The sequence below is a fragment of the Theobroma umbraticum genome, unplaced genomic scaffold, assembly GCF_002168275.2.
Source record: "Theobroma umbraticum cultivar Fairchild unplaced genomic scaffold, ASM216827v3 scaffold_51.0, whole genome shotgun sequence".
Classification (NCBI taxonomy): domain Eukaryota; kingdom Viridiplantae; phylum Streptophyta; class Magnoliopsida; order Malvales; family Malvaceae; genus Theobroma; species Theobroma umbraticum.
The window spans coordinates 6,208,127-6,232,613 of record NW_018397260.1 but is presented as its reverse complement, the minus strand read 5'-3'; the positions used below and the strand labels follow the sequence as shown (position 1 = coordinate 6,232,613).

The 24,487-nt window shown below is 35.4% G+C and overlaps 3 protein-coding genes across 4 annotated transcripts in view; 2 read left to right on the top strand and 1 right to left on the bottom strand.

Annotated features, from left to right (window-relative positions):
* LOC110417066 (serine carboxypeptidase-like 7) overlaps window positions 1–626 on the top strand; it is a 3,814-nt gene extending 3,188 nt beyond the window's left edge. For both annotated transcript variants that reach the window (XM_021429254.1, XM_021429253.1), the window contains 3 exons: window positions 1–40; window positions 159–204; window positions 324–626. The exon at window positions 1–40 is cut by the window's left edge and continues 74 nt beyond it. In XM_021429254.1, the coding sequence (XP_021284929.1) occupies window positions 1–40; window positions 159–204; window positions 324–476 (239 nt within the window). In that variant the 3' untranslated portion in view covers window positions 477–626. The remainder of the gene's footprint in view (window positions 41–158; window positions 205–323) is intronic.
* Window positions 627–1,812: 1,186 nt separating this feature from the next.
* Window positions 1,813–5,585, top strand: LOC110417068 (serine carboxypeptidase-like 7). The gene is made up of 14 exons (XM_021429257.2): window positions 1,813–1,952; window positions 2,052–2,197; window positions 2,526–2,602; window positions 2,708–2,830; window positions 2,951–3,053; window positions 3,182–3,219; window positions 3,489–3,590; window positions 3,733–3,819; window positions 3,960–4,124; window positions 4,325–4,396; window positions 4,474–4,591; window positions 4,666–4,780; window positions 4,893–4,940; window positions 5,060–5,585. The coding sequence occupies exons 1-14, from the start codon at window positions 1,813–1,815 to the stop codon at window positions 5,139–5,141; spliced, it is 1,416 nt and encodes a 471-aa protein (XP_021284932.1). The 3' UTR covers window positions 5,142–5,585.
* Window positions 5,586–5,661: 76 nt separating this feature from the next.
* Window positions 5,662–22,057, bottom strand: ECA3 (endoplasmic reticulum-type calcium-transporting ATPase 3). The gene is made up of 34 exons (XM_021429251.1): window positions 21,831–22,057; window positions 21,553–21,603; window positions 21,386–21,419; window positions 21,129–21,146; window positions 20,147–20,283; window positions 19,321–19,395; window positions 18,913–18,958; window positions 18,385–18,444; window positions 18,198–18,278; window positions 16,884–16,969; window positions 16,036–16,137; window positions 15,551–15,604; window positions 15,356–15,457; window positions 15,189–15,247; window positions 14,506–14,650; window positions 14,023–14,130; window positions 13,319–13,471; window positions 12,964–13,068; window positions 12,427–12,623; window positions 11,653–11,764; window positions 11,341–11,439; window positions 11,100–11,245; window positions 10,893–10,950; window positions 9,927–10,019; window positions 9,557–9,607; window positions 9,302–9,433; window positions 8,848–8,949; window positions 8,461–8,515; window positions 8,100–8,185; window positions 7,083–7,231; window positions 6,866–6,971; window positions 6,701–6,754; window positions 6,282–6,330; window positions 5,662–6,097 (listed from the first exon to the last, which is right to left on the bottom strand). The coding sequence occupies exons 1-34, from the start codon at window positions 21,861–21,863 to the stop codon at window positions 6,030–6,032; spliced, it is 3,006 nt and encodes a 1,001-aa protein (XP_021284926.1). The 5' UTR covers window positions 21,864–22,057; the 3' UTR covers window positions 5,662–6,029.
* Window positions 22,058–24,487: the final 2,430 nt, after the last annotated feature.

Below are 24,487 nucleotides of genomic sequence, written 5' to 3'. Positions count from 1 at the left end.
ATGATTGGCGGCCATGGATGGTGCAAGACCAAGTTGCAGGGTCAATTTATCGACTCAGGATATTCTTTGTTTCCATATTTTTGAGCAATGATATTACTCTTTTGAAGGAGTTTAGTTAGAAACTAACTGGGAGTTCTACAAAAACCTGAAATTTGCAGATACACGAGGACCTACTCCAATCAAATGACTTATGCCACTATCAAGGCAAGGAAAATTCGCATATGCATATCCCTTTCTCATTCTCATAGTGACGAATTTTAATTGTAGTTTTTGTTTCTTCTGTTTTTTTGGGTTTCCCCTGTTATTTTTTGGTTAATTGGCAGGGAGGAGGGCACACAGCTCCCGAGTACAAGCCCGCAGAATGTTTTGCTATGTTTAAAAGGTGGATATCTCGAGAGCCTTTGCAACACCGTCAGCTCATCAGGCTTCCAACTTCAAAACAAAGACATGCTTCCAACTTCAAAGCACTGATGTGAACTATGTTTTACCATGGTTAATTAACGTTCTTCTCTCTCTCCTGTGTTAAGAAGTTTAAAACATTACTTTCAACTAATAAAAATATTATCCTCTCATAGGATTTCTATTAAAAATATTGTATTTTAGCAATAGCAAGCTTGAAATTAAGAATCGAGGTCTGGCACTTAGACAGTTACAAATAGACTTTTTGTGAAGGACTACCAAGTGACCTCAGAGATCTAAGAAAGCAGAGCCAAAAAAATTAAGACTGATTTCATTTGGTTGAAATGTGTGTGTGTGTGTGTGGCTCCCCATTACAGTTCGGTACAACATGGCGTTGCACCTTGAGTAATTAAGACAGCTGCATAAAAAGTTCCAAGTCGCAACACTTTCAGAACTTGTGCAAGTTATCCTCCACTTGTATCTCCATTTTGAGAAGGAGAAGAAAGCAGAAGCAAAACCAGTCAGGTGTGCTTCGTATCCGCCCAAAACGTAAGTAAAAGATCTTCTAATCTGAAATTGAACCTTATTCCTACAATAAATCAAATAAACAGAGAAAATATTTAATTACCGAAATGAAAACATCGTAGAGTGAAGGCATCTCTTTTCAAAATGATATAAGAATAGAAAAGAACAATACAATAAAGTACGCTCTTCCCAGATTTGGGACACCTGATTATTGTACATTGGGTCAATAGATATTGCCAAAGAAACAGTAAGCATTACCAGAGGAATTTCTTGAGAAGAACTTTAGCACCTCATCAATAATTATAACCTGGAGTAGATGGAGAATAATGGAGGTAAGCAAAATGGATTAAATCTCTCTGGAAGCCACACCAAAGGCACCAATATTGAGTATCACGAGAACTAAATCAAATGGGGATCTCTGCTGCAATAACTTCAGAATTTACTATGCTTGTCCACGCCCTGAAACGAGACTTTTCATCATAATCATTCAAGCTATCGCTCGACAAAATCTAGCAGAGGCTAATAAACGGGTGGTTTTTTCACGATTAGATACAAAACTCAAAACTGTTTCAATCCATTAGAGTTGAGATTTTCTCTGCAGATTTGTTGCAGACACTTAGGCAGAGTTTGTTTTCATTGTTTATTCTTTCAAATGTATCAGCTGGTAGTTGATTGACTTAAAATAATGCAGCACCATGTCTCATGCAGATTTGTCCAGCTAATGCGGAGATATTGTATATATTTTTGTATCCTAAGCTTTGTATATATATCAGCAGATGAATGAATCAAACACTGCATCAGTTTTCTACAGCATACTTCTCTGTTATCTCTTCTCTTTACTTCTGCTATCTAATAAACTTACACAATCGCCCACTTGAGAGCTTCTGAATGGCAAGATCAGATAAAATTGCAGAAGTTCTCTTTTTCTTCTTTCTTTTAAAGATTTGCTCGCAGCTCGCTATGTCTCATTCATTGGTTAAGTTTCTTCCTGGATTTGAAGGGCCTCTGCCTTTTGAACTTGAAACTGGGTGAGTCCATAAAGTAGTTGGTGGTAATATACCATACTTTGTATTTTCCTTCTTGGTTTTCCTGAATCTTGATGTTATATACGTGCATGTTATTGTCAGGTATGTGGGTGTGGGTGAATCAGATGATGTCCAGCTCTTCTACTACTTCATAAAGTCGGAGAGAAATCCCGGGGAGGACCCTCTCCTGCTTTGGCTAACTGGTGGCCCTGGCTGCTCTAGCCTTTCAGGCCTTGTTTATGAAATTGGTAAGACAGGCCAAAGTCCCCAGCAGTATTCAATTAAGTAGTATACTTTTGCTTAAAAGGGAATGGGAGACTTCTTTTCTGGTGATATGCCAATAAGAAGTTTATTTCTAGTTTGGCCCTCACATGACTAGAAAAACATGATATACATATTTTGGTTCCCGAAGATCTTTTTAATTCAAATTTGTGGTTTTTAAAATCGATATCCTTAAAGCTGCCTTGAATTGTATTCGTCAACAGAAACCTTTCATAAAATTGTCTGCAAATGATAATCAATCATCAAAATCAAAATCAATCACTTAGATCCAAGGCATTTATCTTAACATTGCAGGTCCACTGAATTTCAATGTAGTGGAATACAATGGAAGCTTGCCTACATTGGTATTGAATCCATACTCATGGACAAAGGTGATAATGTCATTACAGAAGTGGAACAAATCAGAAGATATTTCGTTTTTCTTCTGTATCTTCTTAATTTTATAACTAAGTTGGACATTAGCCATTTGTTTTCAGATCTCCAGCATCATCTTTGTAGATTCACCCGTTGGCACTGGATTCTCCTATGCAACAAACCAGCATTCAGCTCAGTCAAGTGACTTCAAACAAGTTCACCATCTCCACCAATTTCTCCAGAAGGTGCAGTGACACTTTTTTTAAGCAGAAGTCTCAAAATGTTTTGTTTGGGAAGCATTTAATTGAGTTGATTGTTGCTGGTTTTACATTGAAGCAATTTATGAATATTTTGTTATTATGTAGTGGCTGATGGATCATCCAGAATTCCTCTCAAATCCAGTCTACATTGCTGGGGACTCATACGCTGGCATTATTCTCCCAGTGCTCTTTCAAGAAATCTTATACGGTGAAGGATAGTTCGATATTAGAAGGGAAATCCTGCACCAATGGTTAAGCGCTTAGCGCAGGGTCCTCACCTTATTAGCAATTTATTTAGACTAAAAAGTTGTAACTATAAATTTCATAACCCTGTAGGAAATGAAGAAGGTATCAGACCACTAATCAATCTCCAGGTTTGTAATTGCGTTTTTGTTCTCTTTTGATTTTGAGAAGAGAATTAGAATTGATTTCAATGACCAAAAATGGAGGAAAGGTGAGTTTATGAAGGTGTAGCTAGAAAGTAGAAATGCCCAGTTCAGGTTGTTCAGAATAAAGCGGGAGACATCCTGTCTCTCGGAGTCCTGATATAACTGAATAATGAGCTTTAACCAACAACATAAACATTTTTAGTGCATGCTTCCAGTGGGGTGCTAATGGGCCACTGGATTCTGAGTGCTTTCAGGGATACATACTCGGGAACCCCAGAACAGCACCAACTGTAGAAGACAACTCCAGGATCTCATTTGCTCATAGAATGGCGCTGATCTCTGATGAACTCTATGATGTAATATTTACCTTCCTTTAAATCTATTCTCCAGGTTTCTCTGAATTCCAGATTTGGTAATTGGACAAAATTACGTAGTCACCAGAAAGAAAAAGCTTTCAAAATATTTTCTATTAAGCAATCGATCGACATTCTTTTCTAGTCTTTGAAGAGAAGTTGTCGTGGAGAATATCAAAATATCGATCCCAGAAACGTGGAGTGTCAGAAAGATCTTCAGTATTACACCATGGTATGCAGCTCTCGCTCAGGTTCCTTTTCCTTTAAACCTAAAATATATATATATATATATATATATATATATTTTCATACCGTTATTAATCTAAGTCATTTGTCTTTTGTTGATCCTTGTACTACAAAACCCAATTTCAGTGTATATCAGGAATTAACCCGGCGCATATTCTGAAACCCTTATGCAGTTTTGACAGTTTTACATCCCCACATCCACAAGAAATGGTAGCTAGAATGTGTCCTGATGGACACCAGAAAGAGTTACTTGATTCTGAACCATCAACACTTCCTAAATTTGGCTGTCTGGTAATTTCATATTCTCCCGTTTGAAATGCAAATTAAGTATGTAATTTATCATGATGCCGAAACAAAATCATGGTAAAAATATCATTAAAAATGAAATAAAGCAATCTGTAAGATGAATTGATACTTTGAATTGACCATATCCTTTAACGAATGGAAATCCTATATAAACACCTGCACTGTGAACTTTTTCTGTGCCACAGAGTTATTCCCATTTGCTCTCTTCTTATTGGGCTAATGATCGCAAGGCCAAGAAAGCAATCCACATAAGAAAGGTTTGGAAGTAGTTGTTTAAAAATTAAACTGGAATGAAAACCGCAAGAGAACTGAAGAAGCAACTCGTCATCTGCAGGGAAGCATAGGACAATGGAACCGGTGTAATTTTGGATTACCTTACACAGCTGACGTTCCGAGCAGTTTTCCATTCCATGTAAACCTTAGTAGCAGAGGCTACCGTGCTCTAGTTTACAGGTGAGATGACTCTATTTTCTGTATTTACTCATCCAAAACCTATGATGATGGTTTTTATTTTGGCTTGGATTCTGTGGTGACCATGACATGGTGATTCCCTTCTTGGGAACTGAGGCATGGATAAAATCTCTCAACTATCCCATTGTTGATGATTGGCGGCCATGGATGGTGAAAGACCAAGTTGCAGGGTCAGTTTGTGGACTCAGTGTTTTCTTTATTTCCATCTTTTAAATTGTCACTCTTTCGAAGGAGTTGAGTTAGAAACTAATTGGCAGTTCTGCGAAAACCTGAAATTTGTAGATACACGAGGACTTACTCCAATCAAATGACGTATGCCACTATTAAGGCAATGAAAATTCGCATATCCATAACCCTTTCTCATTCTCATGGTGGCAAATTTTTTATTAGATTTTTTCTTTCTTTTTTTTTTTTGGGTTTCCCTGTTAATGTTTGGTTAATTGGCGGGATGGAGGGCACACAGCTCCCGAGTACAAGCCCGCAGAAGGTTTTGCTATGTTTAGAAGGTGGATATCTGGGGAGCCTTTGTAACACAGTTAGTTCATCACACTTCCAACTTCAAAACAATTGACATAATTCCAACTTCAAAGCACTGATGTGAACTATGCTTTACCATGGTTTATTAACATTCATCTCTCTCTCTCCTGTGTTAAGAAGTTTAAGACATTTACTTTTAACTAATAAAAATATTATCCCCTTATAGGATTTCCATTAAAACTCATGTATATTAGCAATAGCCAGCTTGAAATTAAGAATCAAATCTTGTAAAGGGGGCATTTCAGGGATTTTAGATCAAAGCAAGGTCTGGCACTCAAAACAATTACAAATAGAGTTTTTTTGAAGGACTGCCAACAGGGTCATTAAGAACCTAATTAAAAGTGATCTTAGAGGTCTAAGAAAGAAGAGTTAAAAAAATTTTAACCTAATTTCATTCGGTTGAAACCGTGTATGTACTGTTTTTTTATCTTTTTTTTTTCCGTGAACTAGCCAATTTAAAAACTAAATAAAAAAAAAAGGTCCAACAACATAAAATGTCAGTTTAAACACCATATTTAAGAGACCTATTTCTTGTATTAAAAAATAAATTAATAACTATAATGTTACAACCACTTCTGAGGTACATAAAACATGAAGGCATTTTCCTTTCTCAAGCCATTGATAAATGAACTTATCATAATGTGTAAAGGCCCCAAATTACCCCCTTTCCCGTTAAAGCTTGGTACATGGCGTGGCACCTTGAGTAAGACAGGTGCAAAAAATTTTTAAGTCGCAACACTTTTTCAGTACTTAAGCAAGTTGTCCTCCATTTGTATCTCTATTTTTGTGAAGGAGATGAAAGCAGAAGAGAAACCGATCAGGTGTGCTTCTTATCCGTTCAAAAACTAATGTACAAAATTAGGATTCGGTAAAGCAACGTTATCACTTATCTCGAAGTTCCTTTTTCGGGAGTGCATCAAATCTCCTGAATCTGAAATTGAACCTTATACCTACAGCAAATCAAATAAATGAAAATATTTAGTTGCCAAATAAAAACATTATATAGTGATGGGCACTTCTTTCAAAATGATCTGAAGCAGATATAAATAGAGAGAGAAGGATGCAATAAAGTACGTTCTTCACATATTTGGGACATTAGTTCAATAATATTTCTGAAGAAACAGTAAGCATTACCATAGGAATTTCTCGAGAAGAACTTTAGTATCTCGTCAATAATTATAACCTGCAGCAGATGGAGAATAATTAAGGTAAGCAAAATGGATCATAACTCGCTAGATGCCACACCATACCCACCAATAACTCAGAGAGGAAAATTACGAAGAAGTTAAAAGTAAATGGTACATGCAATAGTGGAAGCACACCTCTTTGGCATCAAGTTTTTTTTTTTTTTTTTTTTGGCTCAGTCTTTAGCATGAAGCTATTTCCACAAAGTTAAAAGGCCCCAAGATAAAGACCGGTTCAGATAATAAAATGAAGAAGGTGCCATGCAAAAATTATACCAAATTATCATTGACAAGGCTCTTTATTAAATATAAAGCAATATCATATCACAACACATATACCCCTTACAAGCTATGCTACTTAGAACTTACAGGGCAAGAAAGGTATAGGATAACAGTCCACTCAGCCCAAGACAAAGGTGTAACCTATAAAAAAAAAAACATATGTCATGCCCTTAAGTTAATTTCCTCAAAGAAGAAAAAAAGTAGTAATAAATTGAATATCAACGTGAATAGCAGAAAGAGAAAATAACTTACAGAGAAGAGTGTAGATAGCGGAGGAACATACAAAATTAGTATGTGAAAGAGCATTGTTAGGATGATTGAAGCAACCAGCCACAAATTACTCCAAGGAGGAATTACCCTAAAATTAAGCAGAGTTGAGAAAGAGTTAGAGCTAAATCTTTCCTTTACTTTTTCGTTTTTTCTCCTTGTGCTCTGACTTAACTACTAGAGAAGGAAACACTATACTCACAAAAGAGATTGGTTTTCACTGAGATTATTCAAAGCGTTAAACATCTCAACAACAACAAGCACAGTCATGGACACAGTCGATGGATGCCGATCCTCAAAGATACTGCATGGATAAGTGGTCTCCCTTGTTGAGCAGGTATCAAAATTCATCTGAAACAAATGAAGTTAGTAGGTATTCTGAAAGAAATATGCAAAGACATGCCAACCTAGAAGGGAGATTTTATAAGCCTGTGATCATATATATATAGAAGCTAAAAGTGCAGAGCAAGGTGTTTTGCTCCACAAAGTGAGTGCTCCAGATTTATGATGCTGAATTTTAATATTAGAATGACACAATATACACCCAAAACATACATGTGCGAAAATTAATTTAAAAGGGAAAAACTTGAATGTATAAACCACCCCCAGAAAATCCCCAAAAGACCCAATTACTGTTAAACAAACAAAGCTCAAGCATTAAAACATAAAAGTTTCAGAAGATTTATTCACCAAATTTTAGTAAATAGTTAATTAATCCAACCAATCTAACTACAGTTTGCTATTAAATGTCTTGTACATCTTAGACAATTCTTTACAACAAAAACACCAGGTAACAAAAACAAACCACACACCATGGCCACAAACAGGGAGGAAAGAAACAGCTACTTCTTAAAGGGTTTATATTTGATGAAGTGTCAATGCATGGTACCTATACACTATCTCTTAACCAAAGTAAATATAAAAGTTGAGAATTTTAAAAAAATAAATATTCATAATTTTAAAAATATTTATTTTGAAAGACTTTTGAACTTCTAACTTTGCACATTATGAGGTGGCCATTTGTGATAAAGTGATAGTGTATAAGTACTATACAGTGACAATGCATCAAATGTAAACCCCTCCTAAATATATTCCTCAAAAACCAAACCCAAAGGCATAAATGCATTAACATCAAAAGCACAACCAGGAGAGATGCCCATGCCAAGGAACTCAGAACTAGACCTGTGTATTAGTAACATAAAAGAAAATAGAAACTTACCAATTCAGCATATGGTAGTTTAGGACCAGTTTCCGCATAAACAAACCACCATATGAACCCAGCAACAGTGGCAAGGCCAACATAAGCTACATCAAGGAGCAAAACATTTCTTACTACTGGAAATTTAAAAAAAAAAAAAAGACAAAGAAAAACGAAGTAACACCATTGATTGAATCAATCCAAATGATGTCAGAAACTAATAATAACCCTCAAAATTTCATCGTTAACAAATGCATATAGGAAGCAAAGCAACATGATATTGCAATTTGAAAGTGTTCAGAAGATGCACCAAAAGTGAAACAAAGCATCCCAATTGATTAGAATAGATAAAAGTTAGAATAGCTACAATATTTATAGCTACCTCCAATCACCAAATAACGGAAGAACAGCCAGCCAGTGACCACTGCTTCACCAACCTGCACATCCAAATTAAATATGGTGACAGACCTGAACTGAAACAGAAAAATACAGTTTCCTATAAATGAATTGGATATTACCAAAAAAAATAAAAAGCAAGAAATCTAATTAATTTAAATGATTCTCTATAGATGTCGTATATATTCATCCTTTATTATGCTACACTAAAGAAAAGAAATGTAAAAATTCAGTTATAATAGATCAAAACTGAAACATGGGAAGAGTTTAATTTCAAGGTTTGCACCTTTACATCTTAAAATTAGACTCAAATCAGGACAAATGAAAGAAGGCATGAAGCTATAGGAAAACAATGAATCAATAAAAGCAGCACCTTGCGAGGTTTAGCCTTCATCACGTCAGAGTCCTGCTTATTAAACCCAATGGCAGTGGCTGGCAATCCATCAGTAACCAAGTTGACCCATAGCAGCTGGACCTGGACATTATTAAAAAACCATAAAAAACTCAGAAATTTATCTATTTAGGACCACCAAATAAAATAAAAAAATCTGATAAGGGCTATCAAAATAATTACTGTCTTCATTTAATAGAAAATAAGTCCTGGTTATGAACCATCAAGAAAGTAATAAAAATACAATGCAAATGATATGAAAAAGAATGCCCAGGCCAGGATAAATGCTCTTGGGACGCTAAGATGTAAAGAGCTTCTCATTGTTGATATTCAATTAATGAAGATACCCAAGAGTTCTAAACAAAATGTAGTTCCTTTTTTCTCCCCTCATTTTAACATCAGATGCTAAATTGAAGTACAAAATCAACATACTCACAGGTGCAAGGGTATCAGGTATTCCTAGCACAGCTGCCACAAAAATACAAACCACTTCACCGATATTTGAAGAGATCATGTATCTAATGAATTGCTTTGTATTGTTGTATATAGCCCTTCCTTCTGCAACAGCCTGCCCAAAATTGGAAAGTTCAACAATTTGTACGTCATTTACATGTAGATATGCACGTAAATAGTTGCATGTATTTCAAAACAATAATAATAACATGAATACAAATAACAGTAACTAACATACCGCCACAATGGTAGCAAAATTGTCATCAGCTAAAACCATGTCTGAAGCACTCTGTAATTGAAAGGATAATGATAGTAAGAATGAAGGAAAAATTAAATGAAAGAGGACAACTCTCCTAGGAACACCCAAGTGAAGGTATCAGATTACATAAAAATCCTTAACTACAGCAACATTGGAGTGAAATGGATTATGAATGCAAAGTTAGGAATGTAGAAAATATATATCCTTTAGGTAACTCAAATGCTTATATTATTTTTATGTTCAAGTTACCCAAATTTATAAAATTGTCATTTCAGACATCCTATCATTCATAAAACATGAAAGAACAGATGAAATCCAATGAACCTGAGAAGAGAAAAATTATGCATACCTTTGCAACTGCTGTTCCAGATCCCATCGCAATTCCAATATCTGCTTTCTTAAGTGCAGGTGCATCATTGACACCATCACCAGTCATGGCAACCTATTAAAAATCATTCTTGTTACAAATTATACAAGATAACAGCACTGGGCACACATAATTAGAGGGGAAAGAATGATAACTCCACATACACACACACAAAACACATATATGACATATAAGAACAATTAAACTTAAGATGCATCCTGCAAGAACACTGTTTATCCCCCAGCAGTCATATTCTCAAGATAAATCCTTCTAAATTAAGGATAAAGCCAAAACATATTAAGATAACAGTTGCCAATCTCTTGTGCCCTAGCTCACCAAATATATAAGTTTTGTTTTAAGAACTTAAATTACTTCATCAGACACAAATCCTCCTAAGACTACATGTGGAACCAATAAGTGATGAGATGAATGATAAGCATTCTTGTTGTTCAACTCTTCCTAAAAAAAATATTTTACTTTGAAGTTACACTTTCTTATCACCAATTTTCAACTGCAAACTATTGGTGTTTTGGTCCCCATTAATTCAACAAACAAAACAACTTTTAAGGATTGCGTACTGGTAGAGATTCAATCTTCATTTCTCTTTCCCCTCAAATTTCTTTATAAATTTGTTATTTTACATTCCAACAAGAGAGATGCATAGATAGATGATAGAATGAAGTTCTGGTAATGCAGCACAAGAAGTGATGTGACCATACAATTGCATTATAAGGTTTTGAATTTGCTCTCTCTACAAACATCAATATTCCTGACTGATACTAAGACAATACTGCCAACAACTACATAACCATTTGAATTCTTCTGCCAATACCTCAAGGTTCCCATGGCAGCTATTATGGTGAACAAAATAACAGCAATGTCAATAGCAATAGAAAACAATGTAAATGTATTGCAAGTTTATAACCAGGAAACTATTAAGAAACCTACTACTTCATTCTGATTTTGTAAGGCCTCAACCAGCATCCTTTTATGAGAAGGCTCAACCCTGGAAATTAGAGAAACATATATATCAACAGAATGAATTTTTATATACAAAACAACAACTAAAAAATGAAGAGCAGAGACGACAACAAGCCCTAGACAGTCAGATAACATCAAGAAAATGATACACTGTATAAATCAAACCCTTAATACCTGGTGAACAGTGCCAGACGTTGCAATGCAACTGTTTGCTGCATTGCTGGAAGCTCTTCAAACTCAGCAGCAGTATACGAACACCCAACAAAATCTACCAAGTGATCAAAAGCACCTATCTTACGACAAACTGATTCGGCTGTGGACTGAAATTTCCTCTCAAATTAGATAAGCAAGTGACAATGAGGGGGGAAAAGAAAAATAATATATGAAAGAACCAGGGGATACAATGCCAACTTACCTTATTATCTCCAGTAACAACAATAACACGTATACCAGCAGTCATGCATGAAAGCATAGCATTCCTCACTTCCTCTCTTGGAGGATCAAGCATTCCAACCTTTTAGAAAGGATGAACAGTACAAAGAATATAGATAAGGAAAAGGAAAAACTAGCACTTATGCATCTGTCTATCAGTTATTGTGAGCGAAAGAAAAAGGGATACATAAAGAACAGAAGCAAATGAAACAGTTACATGAAGCATGCAGGAAACCACAATAAGCTATGCACAGAAAAGTGGACTTAAGCATTCTATCATGAAAAGAAAGCATACCAACCCAATAAATGTAAGCTCTTTCTCATCATCAATGGTGAGAATCTGTTGACCATTGGGCATTATCTTCAAGGCTAAAGCCAGACATCTCAATGTTTCTTTCCCTGCAAAACTGACCAATAAAGAAACATTGTGTAAATCAGAGCTGAACCAGTAAGTATGACTATTGATCAGGTAAGATACAAAATCTTGCCAATGCCATCCTGATCTTGGAAGATTTAACAGTAGCCAGCAATTGCATAAACTAAACAAAACATAAAGAAAGAAATTTTAATATCATTGAAAAATGAGACACAAGTTAGCATGCATTTTCATCAAGATCTTATCTATGCTTTTGCATTCTTTTAGCATAAATTTGCATAAACTTCACTTCAAATAAGCAATTTTTGGACATTTTATAACTAGGATATTAGTGTCTTTGCACTCCTGCACTCAGTTACTCAAAATAATATAGAACACTCTGCCATCCAAAAAAATCAAGGTATATTCTAGTTTACTTTCCTCTTATCTATTGTTTTTGACCTGAGAAGTCAATGTGCACCACATCCAGACATCAACATTACAATTGACGGAGCACCCTGTCATAAAATTTTTATCAAACAATAACCTTAGACTTCATCAGGCACCTTCATACTTATCTCTTCCAACACTCAAGAGCTTAAGGCTCTACTCCTACTGGACATCTGATGCATTGTAAATTAAGCAGATTTGGGAAGGTGGGAGAGGAATAACATAAGTGAGTAATGCATAGATGGAAAAAAGATGAAATCTAACCTGTGGAATCTTGACTCCAGCTCAGTCCGAAGTGTAGCAGTCAATGGCACAGTGGAACCATCACTATTGCAGAGGATATTTGTGCATCTAGAGATGATACTCTCAGGAGCACCTTTAGAAAACATGATCTCCATCTGCTTATGGCTACAAAGGACACTCATCATCTTGCGATCCCGGGAAAATTCCAAAACAGAAACCTGCAAAGGATCAATAAGTGCTTGATCAGAGAATGTTCATCATCATAGTTGATTAAGGAAAACCTTTAAGATGGAGATATCCATCGTCATAATATACCAATTCTTTATGACCAATTACCAACAAGCAGAACCGTAAAATTATCCAGAACATGTCAAGAGTAAAACAAAAACAAAAAATCCCTTTCCCTAAAGAGTTTAAACATGAAATGGAAATCCATCACATCTAGCAAAGTCAATGTCAGATTGTCGATGTGCAAACAATTCGACTCAAATCCTACAAACCTGCACAGAAAAAACCAGGGGCAAAAGTAACATACGAAAACAATATCTAAGTCCAAACCTTTTTAAATTGGTTTTCCCAATAGTGATTACAGTAGGAGGCTCGCTCATGCTTGCTCAGCATGTTCAGAGCATAAGGCATAGAGTCAAAGCCAGGAAGACCAACCTGAAAGAATCAATGAAAAAATTAAGACCTACCTGCAAATGAATAATCGCAGTGCAAAAGGCATAAACAAAAAAAATACAAAAGGGGAAGGGCGGGGGGAAGAGAGAGAGAATGAGCAATGACAATTATTAGCTGAAGCTTGATTTAATGTGTTGGATAAGTAAAAAGTCACATGCACAAGATGCACAGGAGAATGGCTGCACATCAAAGGAACTGCATGTAGCAGACCATTAGGCCAAAATATACTAACCTTCTCTGCCAAGACTCGGAGGGCTACTTCAGTTGACTCACCAATTTTTTCATAGTTTCCCTTGTCAGGGTTATACTGTAAGAGAGACTCATTGCATAGAGCTGAACACATTGCTATGTGAAGAAGACAGGGTAACTGAGCTGGGAATTCAAGCTACAAAACAATTAAATGTCATATAGATGCAGTGCAGAATGAAATAATCCTAAATGGTTCAGAAGTTAACAACCAAATATATGACATCATGCCTCATCCGTATCACGTCCCATTCACCAAGAAGTTTGTTAACCAAGAATATATGTGTGTATGTGTGAGTATGATAAGCACAATCATCAATCACTGCATCTAAGCAATATAATGAGGCATCTTTCAATTTATGTCACATGTTCACCCCATATCTAAGCATTTGTACAGTATGATTCTAAGGTCAATTGGTCAAAGACCTGTGTGGCTGGTAGACAGGAATTGAATAAAGAATTCAACCTTATTCTGTGTAATATGTTTTCCAACATAAACAAACAACCCTGGAGTACACTCTTGTGATCCAAATTATGGGGCATCTTGCAATAATGATGATGATGAACATGAGGAACCATCTTTATTATTAATTATATGCCAGCTTCCATCTTTGACATACGCTCTATAAATCAAAAGTATTGTCGCTAGTAGAACATATACTTTTAAGTCAAATCATATAAAAGCAATACCTGAATCCCACTGCTGTCAAAAATAAAGCCTTCAGGTGCATAAGTTGTCCCACTGACACCAAATTCAGCAACTGCAGGACCATGTTGTACATAATTGACCACACATATCTGAGGTAAGGGAAAAACAGAAAGAATTATCTTTCTGTAAAGCAGTAAAATGATACTAAAGCTTGATTATGTAAAAGCAATTTAAGCAGGTCTTCCCTTTAACCAGCTTCAAGAAGGCCCAAGTTTCTATTATTATTTTGCGATATATCAGAAACTGAAATCAAGGATACTGTATGAATTATAAGTGTCACAGCACACTTATCCATTGATTTTTTCCACAAATGTTTCAATTTGCAAACAAACCAAATCTTGGAAGCACCAGCTTAGCAACAACAGCATTGATAATATTAATGACTTAAAAAACCAAGAAGAAAAAAAATGATTTGGAAGGTAAGATATAACACTCTTGATAATTAAGTGTTCTAGTACTATTACCTTTGAAACAGACATCATATTTGTCGTCAGAGTTCCTGTCTTGTCACTGCAAATCACTGTGGTACAGCCTAAAGTTTCTACTGATGGCAAGGATCGAACAATAGCATTCAGTCGAGCCATTCGCTTTGTTCCGAGGGCCAAACACCTTGAACAGGTGAAAAATCATCACATAGAAAACGAAAGTTAGCCTCCAATTTGATAAAGCATATGCCTTGGGCAAAAAAACCTGAAAGCAGCCGAAAAAAATGCAAGTTTTAACCATCCCTCGTAAATATAGATAAGGTGGATTCCAGTACGATCCCTCATTAATGCAAGTTTACACCTAACCAATTATGAAAGTTCAAAACACATTTGGCTAATATATAACATAACCTTGTCAAATAATTGATAGCACCAATCAATATAATTTTACAACTACCATGTAAGAGAGTTTGAGACATTTTCAGATTCTTGAGTAATTTCTGCTATTTCATGGTGCAAGAATTTACAAGACAAGGGACTTTTACATCATATCTTCTGCTGTCTTTTCCATACACCAATCTTTTAATACACATTTTAATCTTTTATTCAGTTTCAAAGCAAAAATGTCCAGAACAATGAATCTATGTGTTGGCCACATAGGATTCTTTTGTAAGGACTTACTCTAGGAAATTCATACACCAAAAGAAGTTTGAACCACTCACGTTGTTACAACAGCAGGAAGCCCTTCAGGAATTGCTGCGACTGCAAGTGCAACTGCAATCTAGGAAGGCACAACCAAGTAGTTCAAAGTTAAAATGTAGGAAAATACATCTTTTATGGAAAACAACCATAAAGTAAACGAAAATAGAGTAGATTACCACGACATTACCTTAAAGTAATGAATTGCACCCCGCAAGAACCCACCATGAGAAGGGTCACGAAAATGTCCAATATTTACAATCCACACCAATACACAAATACCTGCAATAACCTAAAAACACACCGCTGTTCACAAATGGAAACCACAGCAGGTTATCATATCTACCAGATATAAGTTGAAGCTTAAACAGATGATTCAACTCACCTTAGCCAAAAAGGTACCAAATTCATCCAACTTCTTTTTCAAGGGTGTCACTTCCTGCAACCAATCGTAGACGAGAAAGATTAGAATAAACCCATACACCCATACTGCCTATCTTTGTAAACCACAATCTAAATTCAGACTCATAAAAATTGCATAGAGATTAAAATTGGGAGATATAAACCTCCAAACTAGTTAAGCACAACAACAATTTCTCAAGCGCCAACTTGACAGAAAGAGCACAAGTCAGACAACCATTATCCATTATGGAGGGTTTATTTCACCAAGCATCTAGTATCATAACTTTAAATCCACCTAGCCATATAAGGAACCAACTTTTTGGAAGCAAATCTCCACAGAATATAATATCAGAACAAAACTCCTTACATCAGGTAGAAAAACAAAGGGATAGTAACATTCCTCCAAGGGAAAATGGAAAAGAGATGTCTAGGCAAAATGTCCTAGTGAAAATATGAAAATTTACATACATCATCTGTTTGCAACATTGAATCACGAATGTTGCCCATGGCAGTGTTTGCACCAACTCCGATAACAACAGCTCTTGCCCTACCAGCAACCACAACTGTACCCTGGCAATCCAAATATGTTAAAATATGTTGCTAATAACATACAAAAGCATGGAGTTTTTACAATGGGTCTAACTGGGATCAAGCAAATGAAAAGAACATTTAACTTCTCAAATCCGATCCAATTCTTGTAAGATATAACACCTGGTCAAATCCATACCATAAGGCTATTGACAGAAGACTTCAGAAACAAAAAGCGGCAATTATAATCTTTCACACTTTCCACTTTCAAATGAACTATGGACCATCAATTAAAATTTCAAATCTTTACAACCAAAACTGGGAAACAGAAGGCACAAAGTCCATAACATAGAAACTGAAAGCATATCCAACTGAATAAAATGAATGCAGTAGTCACATGACCTTAAAGGCTCTAAAATCATACATAACCTAGTACTTTATTCAGTTAAAAAATTAAAACAGTAATAGCATGACTAGTTTACCTTTCTAGAATAGCCCTTGATCACATAGGTGCCAGAGCACCATTAATAATGCAGTAAACTAAATGAATACATTCAGACCAGTGAAAATTCATGATCCAACGAAACTTAAACAGATGAAAAAAGTGATATGGTTCCTTGCCAACAGTTATGGTCTACTATGCACCAAATTCATTTGGACTCTATTCAATCAAATCTAATTTCAGCAGCTAGCTGAAACAATGCAATGAAACCATGAATTTCAGTTCCTTACATTCATAAGCAACTCATCATGTCACCTACAGAGTGCAACAAATTTTAAAGTCTTACTGAGAAAAGAATATTTGTCTTGTCTTGATATACAGCATTTGTTGCTATGGTGGACTCAAGGTCTTTTTCCACGGAGCTGCTCTCACCTACCATTACACAAAATCTTAGCTGAAATTGAACCATGCAGACAAGGAAAATGTTCACAGGAAATAAGTTGATATCAACCAAAAATCCAATGGTCACTAGCGGTAAATCAAGAATGAATGGATAAAAGAAATAGAACACCAAATATATATTCCCTGATAGATGTGCACCAAAGGCTACAACGAAATTCTATAAGCATGGTCTTGTAACTGAATATTCTTGGCAAGTAACCACTTAGAATATAAGGCAAAGAAAGAAAATCTTCCAATTTCTATGAAAGTGCAAACAATTTATGAAGAAAACAAAGCAAAGGCACTGGTCTCTTTGCAAACATCAATGACTTGTGACCCCAATGTTTTTCACTTCAATCAACATGTAAGTATGATAACAAAGTTATAATTGTGTGCACAGAAATATGCATAATCAAATTTCAATGAAAACGCATTACGTCCCTCAAAATTAAACCATATAAACATTAATCACATATAAGAGCCATGATATTCACTTGAAAGTGAATAATTTTTCCTGAAATTCATTTAAAATTTCAAAATCTTACTCATCCAAACAAATACTCAAATATTTTACAAACAAGAGATCCAATCAAGTTTTAGTTTCTTATAAAGCAGAAATGAACCACAAAAATAATCAAACATTAATTGCTCACTGCATGAAACAAAGGCTAAAAGCATCTAAGGACTTCCAAAGTAGACTCACTCGCAATATAATGTGAAAGACAGCAGCTAGACTAGATTTTTTTCAATCAATTTCTAAGGCGTGTTAAAGCTGTTGCAAATCACCGATAATGGAAAGTGTTTGAACTCAACTCCTATATATTTGGCACAAACAAGCAACAACCAAGTCTTCCTCTAATCATCACCAGAAATCTAGGGTTACTCTCCTTGAACTGAACTTCAAATGTCAAAGGTTTTAAAGCAGCATTCAACAAACAACATATTCAATAGACCTGGTTATCTGCTTTAAAAATGAGAATGTTAAAAATCCAATGTCAGACTCCAAACATTACTGCTAAACCAGCACCACATAGAGAAACCTTAATGCATGCATCTCTGTAAGTCACACACTCTCTTAAATAGCACCACAAAGTTCCAGCGGATTCACTCAATTTGCTAGATAACCCATAAGGGCCACCTCAACCTGTAAACTTAAGATTTTTTGTTTTCATTTATATTAACTAGAAGCCATGATACAACAATAGAGAATGGTTTGTACCAGTAAGAATTGCTTGATCAACACGTAACTGATCGCTTAGCATCTCAATCATTCTCATATCAGCTGGAATTTTGCTTCCCACTATTCAAGTTACAGAAGGCAAGACAAAAACAATAACTCTTTAATATCTCACTAAAACAAGTAATGACAAAATGATTTTGAAATTTAGAATAGATGACCAACTTACCACTAACTTCTACCACATCTCCTGGAACTAGCTCTGTTGCAGGAAGTATTGAGAAACAACCTGCAATAACCACTTTGGAAGTCAAAAAAAATGCATTTAACTGACCTTTCAATCAGGTATCAATAGAGGCATAAGCAGAGAAATGAAATAGAAAAGAAACAAAAACAGATTGAATAAACATTTTAAACACAAGTTTTATGCAAAAAACATAAGAGCTCAACTAAAAACAACAATCTCAAGGAACTAACATCAACAACAACGGATTATACCCATTACTTTGACATTAACTGGTTCAAAACAGAAGATTGTCCCAAGATGCCTAACTATCCAGATACCACAACGCAATTGACTGTGAAAACCATTGTCCAAACATATAATGATACAAACAAAATAAAAAATAAAATCACACTATTTTTCTTTACTAACTCTTCTAACAAAACAAATAACATATTAAACCACTGGCTTATCAAACCACCACATTAAAACCAACATGTATAAATGATAATGTTATATCATCATTTGATTTACCATTGCGCAGCACAGTTGCAATATCAGCTTGGTAGGCACGTAGCTCCTACAATAAAAAATATAAATATCAAATAAGTCTTTGTTGATATTTTATGCACAAAAAGACTAAGGGACCAGTGGACAATCTCCTTTTATATCATTTTATGGTGGTGGAAATTAGGCCCATGCTTTTTGATTTGTTAGTAGGTTATGCCTAAGAAGGCAGTTGACATATTGGAAAGATGGGGAGATATCACTGGTCAGAGCAAGAGCTATATCGCCTCCTTGATGGTCCAACCCTCACTCTCTTTTGGGCTCTCCTGTACCACCAATAGGATTGTTGCCACAGCCTTTGCATGCTGAAGGCATCATTCTTATTATCAAAAAACATTCATGTGAGTGGCCTCGAATTGAGATTCGAAAACATACCTCAAGAGCCTTTTCAGCATTTGTTTCTGTAATTACTCCTACGGCGGCATTGGCAGCCAATATCAGGAGGATAACCTGTAAATTAGATAACCATATATATTATTTAAAACAATATGATATAAACCAAGCATGGAGACACTAGAACAACATTCTAATATGGATTTACATATCAGCAGGAAACAAAAAAGCCGTAAGAAAGTTGGATATTATACAGGCACCAATGAAATCCAATTATAAAGGTAGGCCATACAAGTTAAATTTATAAGGTCCATATTTCTTTGGACAAGTGAGAGATTTTAGATAACACCCTAGAACTGTATAAAATAGACCTGCCAATCTCCAAGCCACCTGGCCCGATTTTTCCAGTTTACAGCTTAAATGCCTAAGCTAGCCAGAATTTTGAGTTTACAGGTTATATGCCTAACTTCATTAACTCTATGCTCAAATATAATTACCACAAGTTGTCCAAATTTTCCCTCCTTTCCAAAGAGTACAATTGGGCAGTTGGTGCTTCCCCAAATGTATTAGATAAAAATACATTGAACATTCTCTAGAGTCAATTGCAAGTTGGTCCAAATTGAACCATGCCCTGATCAATCCAGCATATTGCCAACTTAGCAAGATATGATTCATTTAACTTGACCACTACACAGAAGGCAAGAAACTGCTGAGGAAAGTGCCCACGATAAACACTCAACAAATATCTTGACAAAGACTAGCATTCACAATTTTCATTTAATTTACAAAAATGATAAAAAAGACATATGCATGTTCTGGGAAATGATAAAAAGAAATAAGCTTATCGAATCAAGCATGCTCATCTTACAGAAGGCTCCAAGAATGCAGTTAAGCCAGTCTCTCCATTAATCAGAGCCAAAACAAAAGAAACAACCGCCGCAGCAATCAATATCTTAACAAGCAAATCATCAAATTGCTTGAAAACCAATTTCCAAAATGGAGTCCCTGCATCAGTATTGTAATACAAACCTTTTAGCAAATTTCAACACTATTTATGCAGAAATAGGTTCAGAAGCATGAAAAAGAAAATGAGAGATCATCATAAAAATATCCACTTTACAACAAAAAATTGGATTGTGAATAATTGTTTGTTCCAAATCAATAACTGGCAGTGCCAGAAATAACTCATGGGGTAGGTAAACTCCAGGGACCACTGCCTGAGGCAACCTCTTGACATTACTACTTTCACTTAAAGCAAATGCTCTTGTACTTCTTTCTCCAAAGGAGCATAAATGCCAAAAATTAATTATCAAAGCAAAAACAACCTCAATAGCCCTTTTAATAAGCTCAACCTCTGGAAATACCAGGATTTTGAGCCACAGCTAGCCTCTTTTTTCCTGAATACCAATCTATGAGAAGATTGTCATAATTTCACAGGACAGTCATCGTTAAGCTAATTCTAAAAGCATAAAGGCCCTTCAGACAACCACATATATGTCAACAGGCTTCCCATAAAACATGATTTTCTGGAGTTTGGCTCAAATGCAATGAAAAATAGGCGAACCACAAAGCAATGCTTGATGAAGAAAAGGTTCATGGAAATCTAGAGGATCTGATTACAGCAATTAAAATCTAACCGTTTAAATTACTGCATAACGACAACTATAACCAAAAAGTGCACAGAAATACAGAGGAGCTGATTATAGTAACTAACATGTCATATTTCAAATTGATGCATAATTATAACCACATACAAAATGCAAGCATCAAGGTTTATAAATGCAATTCTTAAAGCAATTAGTAAATAAAACTCAAAATGAGAGATGAGATAGCATTTTGCAGGTGCTTACTTTCTCCTTCAGGCAGCACTGGAGACCATAAAACAAGCATGCAAGGAAAGGAAAACACAAAATTAGAAGAGGGGTAAAAACAGAAATGAATACCACATTTCATAATATTCATGCATCACGATCAACATTGTTGATTAAAAAACTGCAATAACTAGAGGAAACGTCCCAAAATAAAAGCATCATGACAGCGTTTATAAATGATTTCTGTGTTAACATTTTGTCAATTCCACACGGAAAAATAAATAATAATAACTTACCATTTTTCCCATAAAGCCTAGCATGTTGTGAAACCTGAAATTGAAAATTAGAAATCCAATATTAGCAAAAATACTCGATGCAGTTTATAATTTAGCTCTAATAAGTAATAATCTAAAGGAACTAAAAATGAACTCCAGTTCCGATTAGGAAACGAGCAAACGCCTACCTGAGTATCAGTGAGACCTTTCGTTGAGTCTACCTCAAAGAAATCCAAAACCTAACAACAAGGAAACACAAGAGGCAATCAATTCCAAAATGCCTCCGCTGAAAAAAGCGACCTCAACAAATAGAAAATAATCAAAACGAAAACAACCAAGACCTCGATCTCAAAAACGAACGCAGTAATCAAAATCTTGACGCACGAACTAAGAACTAAGAGTTCGCTGCAGTTGAGTCAAATTAATTTGAATGAAAAATGTAGAGAGAAACAGAAATGAGAAATACCTCGGAAACAGATCTTGCATAGGCGTCCTCCATTGAGGATCGGGGGATGATAAAATTTGGTGTTTTTCTTTGTATCGATTGGGGTCCTCTTGGCTTTCTCTTTGGCTCGGGGTTTATGCTTATCTACCGTCTGTTGTAGTTAACTAAAACTCTCCTGATAATTTATCAAAAAAATAAATCTCTCCTACAAATATTAAGCGCCGTTGGGATTTTCCGATTTTGAGTGTTCAGTTTCCGGGTTTATTCTGGGTCACCGACTTAAGATAGGGGCGGACTCAAGTTGGGCCGGCCTCGGGCTTTGGATTTGCTAGCGAGTTTTATGTTTTTAGGCCACTGAATTTGCACGTGGTTAGCAGTTACCCCGCTTACCAATACCATGCAACGGTTAAAGTAGGCCCTCGGGCACTGTCCCCATGAAACAAAATATTAAAAAAATAAATAAAAATATGAGGGAGTCTTTTTTATCAATTAAGTGGGGGAAGTTTGCTAGGCTGATTGGGAGACTAGCTTTCATGTAATAAAAGAAAATATAAAATACGTATAATGATGATTTGGACTATGCAAGTGAATTGGTTTGTTTGCTTTGGTATTTGGTACATGTTTTTTCTTATGATAACAATTTATGGAACCCTATGAAAGCAAATGTGCAAATCAAATGATTAAGATGTTATGGTCAATTTTGCATGTGCGGAATAAGTAGTCCAATTGCAAATTTATGAAAAGTTAAGTGTTTGTTGTACCTGCTCTAATGCCCCCATAAACTTGATTAACTTGATTTTTACTCCCTACTCAATTCACTAATTGAAAATACTAGTAATACCCTTTTTTTGTTAATCTAATTAAAATCAGTTCAACTCTCATGTCTACTGTCATTGAAATGTCTATGATAGGAATCCAACCGTTGCAAATTAAATATCATGACAAACAATGATGGTTAGTAGTTTGGATGGAATTTGAACATGCAAAATATAAATTTTCACAAGGAAAACAAGTACCGGTGAATTGGTGTTGACCTCGATAACATTTTGGTCTTTTTTTCTTTTCGAATTTATTCCAACAACACAAACCTAATAATGAATTAACACAGTCAATCTTGTAGATCTTATGTTGTTAATATAATCATATATTTGTGATGAATTTTTAATTTTTTTTAAATCTATAAAATCAAGAGTTTAACGTGCTATTGTATATCATGCAATGACTAATAAACTTTAAATGCTTAAGCCTTAAGTTGTGGGGTGAAAATTTAAACTCGTTATGCTTTTGCCAACATTTTTTTAGGCAACAAATAAAACAATGGTGACACTTCCCATTGTTTAACCTTAACTTCACCCTTTATAAAAATCCAAATTCGATTAATTACAAGTTCTTAATCAACCACCAAAACCTTTAATTACTAAATTAGCCATCACTTTCATGCACTAATACACCTTTCTTCTTTTTTTTATCAAAAGGTACAGTTTATGGGCTAACGTATATAAATGAAGTTACTATAAACCACGATGACATAGATCTTTGCACAATGCATTTGCACTCAGTATTTCATTGCGGCCCGCGACCTACCGCTTTGGGCTGCAAAGCTGTCTTCTGTATGTGGGTTGGGCTAGTGCCCAGTCATATATATATATATATATATATATATATACATAATCTCTTTAAACATTTACCTATTTCAAAATCTGACATCCCAGGGCCAGCATTTGATGAATTGCCATGTGGCCACGCGTGTGATAATTCCTATTTGTTCGGCTTTGTTCAAAGTCACTTGAAAATAGGAAAATGAAAAGAAAAAGCCTATAAATTAATGTACAATTCGATGATGTTTATCGTTCACGCCTGTCATTTGTCTAAATACATGTTAGCTGTCCATTTCATTCGAAAGGGATGAAAATCTGAAAAAAAAAGATTATCTTTAGGTCAGCTGGAGTTCTTTCTGCCACTTTGCAGAAGATGTTGGCGGGCTAGCTTAATGGATATTCTGAATTTCAGCCAAGTGCACCTGAGTTTTACAACAGCGAAACCTTCTTGCCATGCCTCTCTCGCAATTGCTGTCTTCATTTCTGAAAGCTACTGACAGGACGATATATGTCACGACAGATATTTTGAGAAGTCTGTGATTCATAAAAGGAAGAAAATTGTTTAATATGCATCTTGAGTTCTCGACCATGAGTCCATGCTAAACGGGATTTTAATGTGAAATATTGCAAACATAATCTGACTGGTAAAGACAACACATTGGTTTTATTTTATCCTGTTTTGTAGTGGACATTAACCTTAAAAGTGAATATACTATGATGTTATTTTATCAAAGTAAAAAAGGACAAGAAAGAAGGATTGACAGGACAAAGAGGGGAAGTGTTGTCCTTTTCCTAAGATCCAAGTCCTTTTCCAAGATATGGTTGCTAATTCTCAGGATGGCCTGGGAAACACCTTCACTAAAAGATTTTGAAGGGAAACCCACCAAAACAAAATTCAATAATTGCACCAGTATTATGTATGGATCACACTCTTGGTTGGTAGCTATCAGAGAGGGGTGGTAGGGTCGTGCTTTTGGGACCCTTTTGGTGGAAAATGAAGCTTGCCTTTTGCTTCCTTCCATCTGAAAAATTTGTCTGTTTTGGATATGGAATAGCATAGGTTACCAAATTTACCAACCC

What these genes read in the sequence shown, in the direction of transcription:
- LOC110417068 (XM_021429257.2), top strand. Translation starts at nt 1,813, where the DNA reads ATGGCAAGATCAGATAAAATTGCAGAAGTTCTCTTTTTCTTCTTTCTT. An exon ending in AGGCCTTGTTTATGAAATTG is followed by an intron (nt 2,198 to 2,525) that starts GTAAGACAGGCC and finishes TTAACATTGCAG; the next exon opens with GTCCACTGAATTTCAATGTA. An exon ending in ACGTATGCCACTATTAAGGC is followed by an intron (nt 4,941 to 5,059) that starts AATGAAAATTCG and finishes TAATTGGCGGGA; the next exon opens with TGGAGGGCACACAGCTCCCG.
- ECA3 (XM_021429251.1), bottom strand. Translation starts at nt 21,863, where the DNA reads ATGGAGGACGCCTATGCAAGATCTGTTTCCGAG. An exon ending in TTGACAGCAGTGGGATTCAG is followed by an intron (nt 13,472 to 14,022) that starts GTATTGCTTTTA and finishes ATTGTTTTGTAG; the next exon opens with CTTGAATTCCCAGCTCAGTT. An exon ending in CGTCTGGCACTGTTCACCAG is followed by an intron (nt 10,951 to 11,099) that starts GTATTAAGGGTT and finishes TCTAATTTCCAG; the next exon opens with GGTTGAGCCTTCTCATAAAA.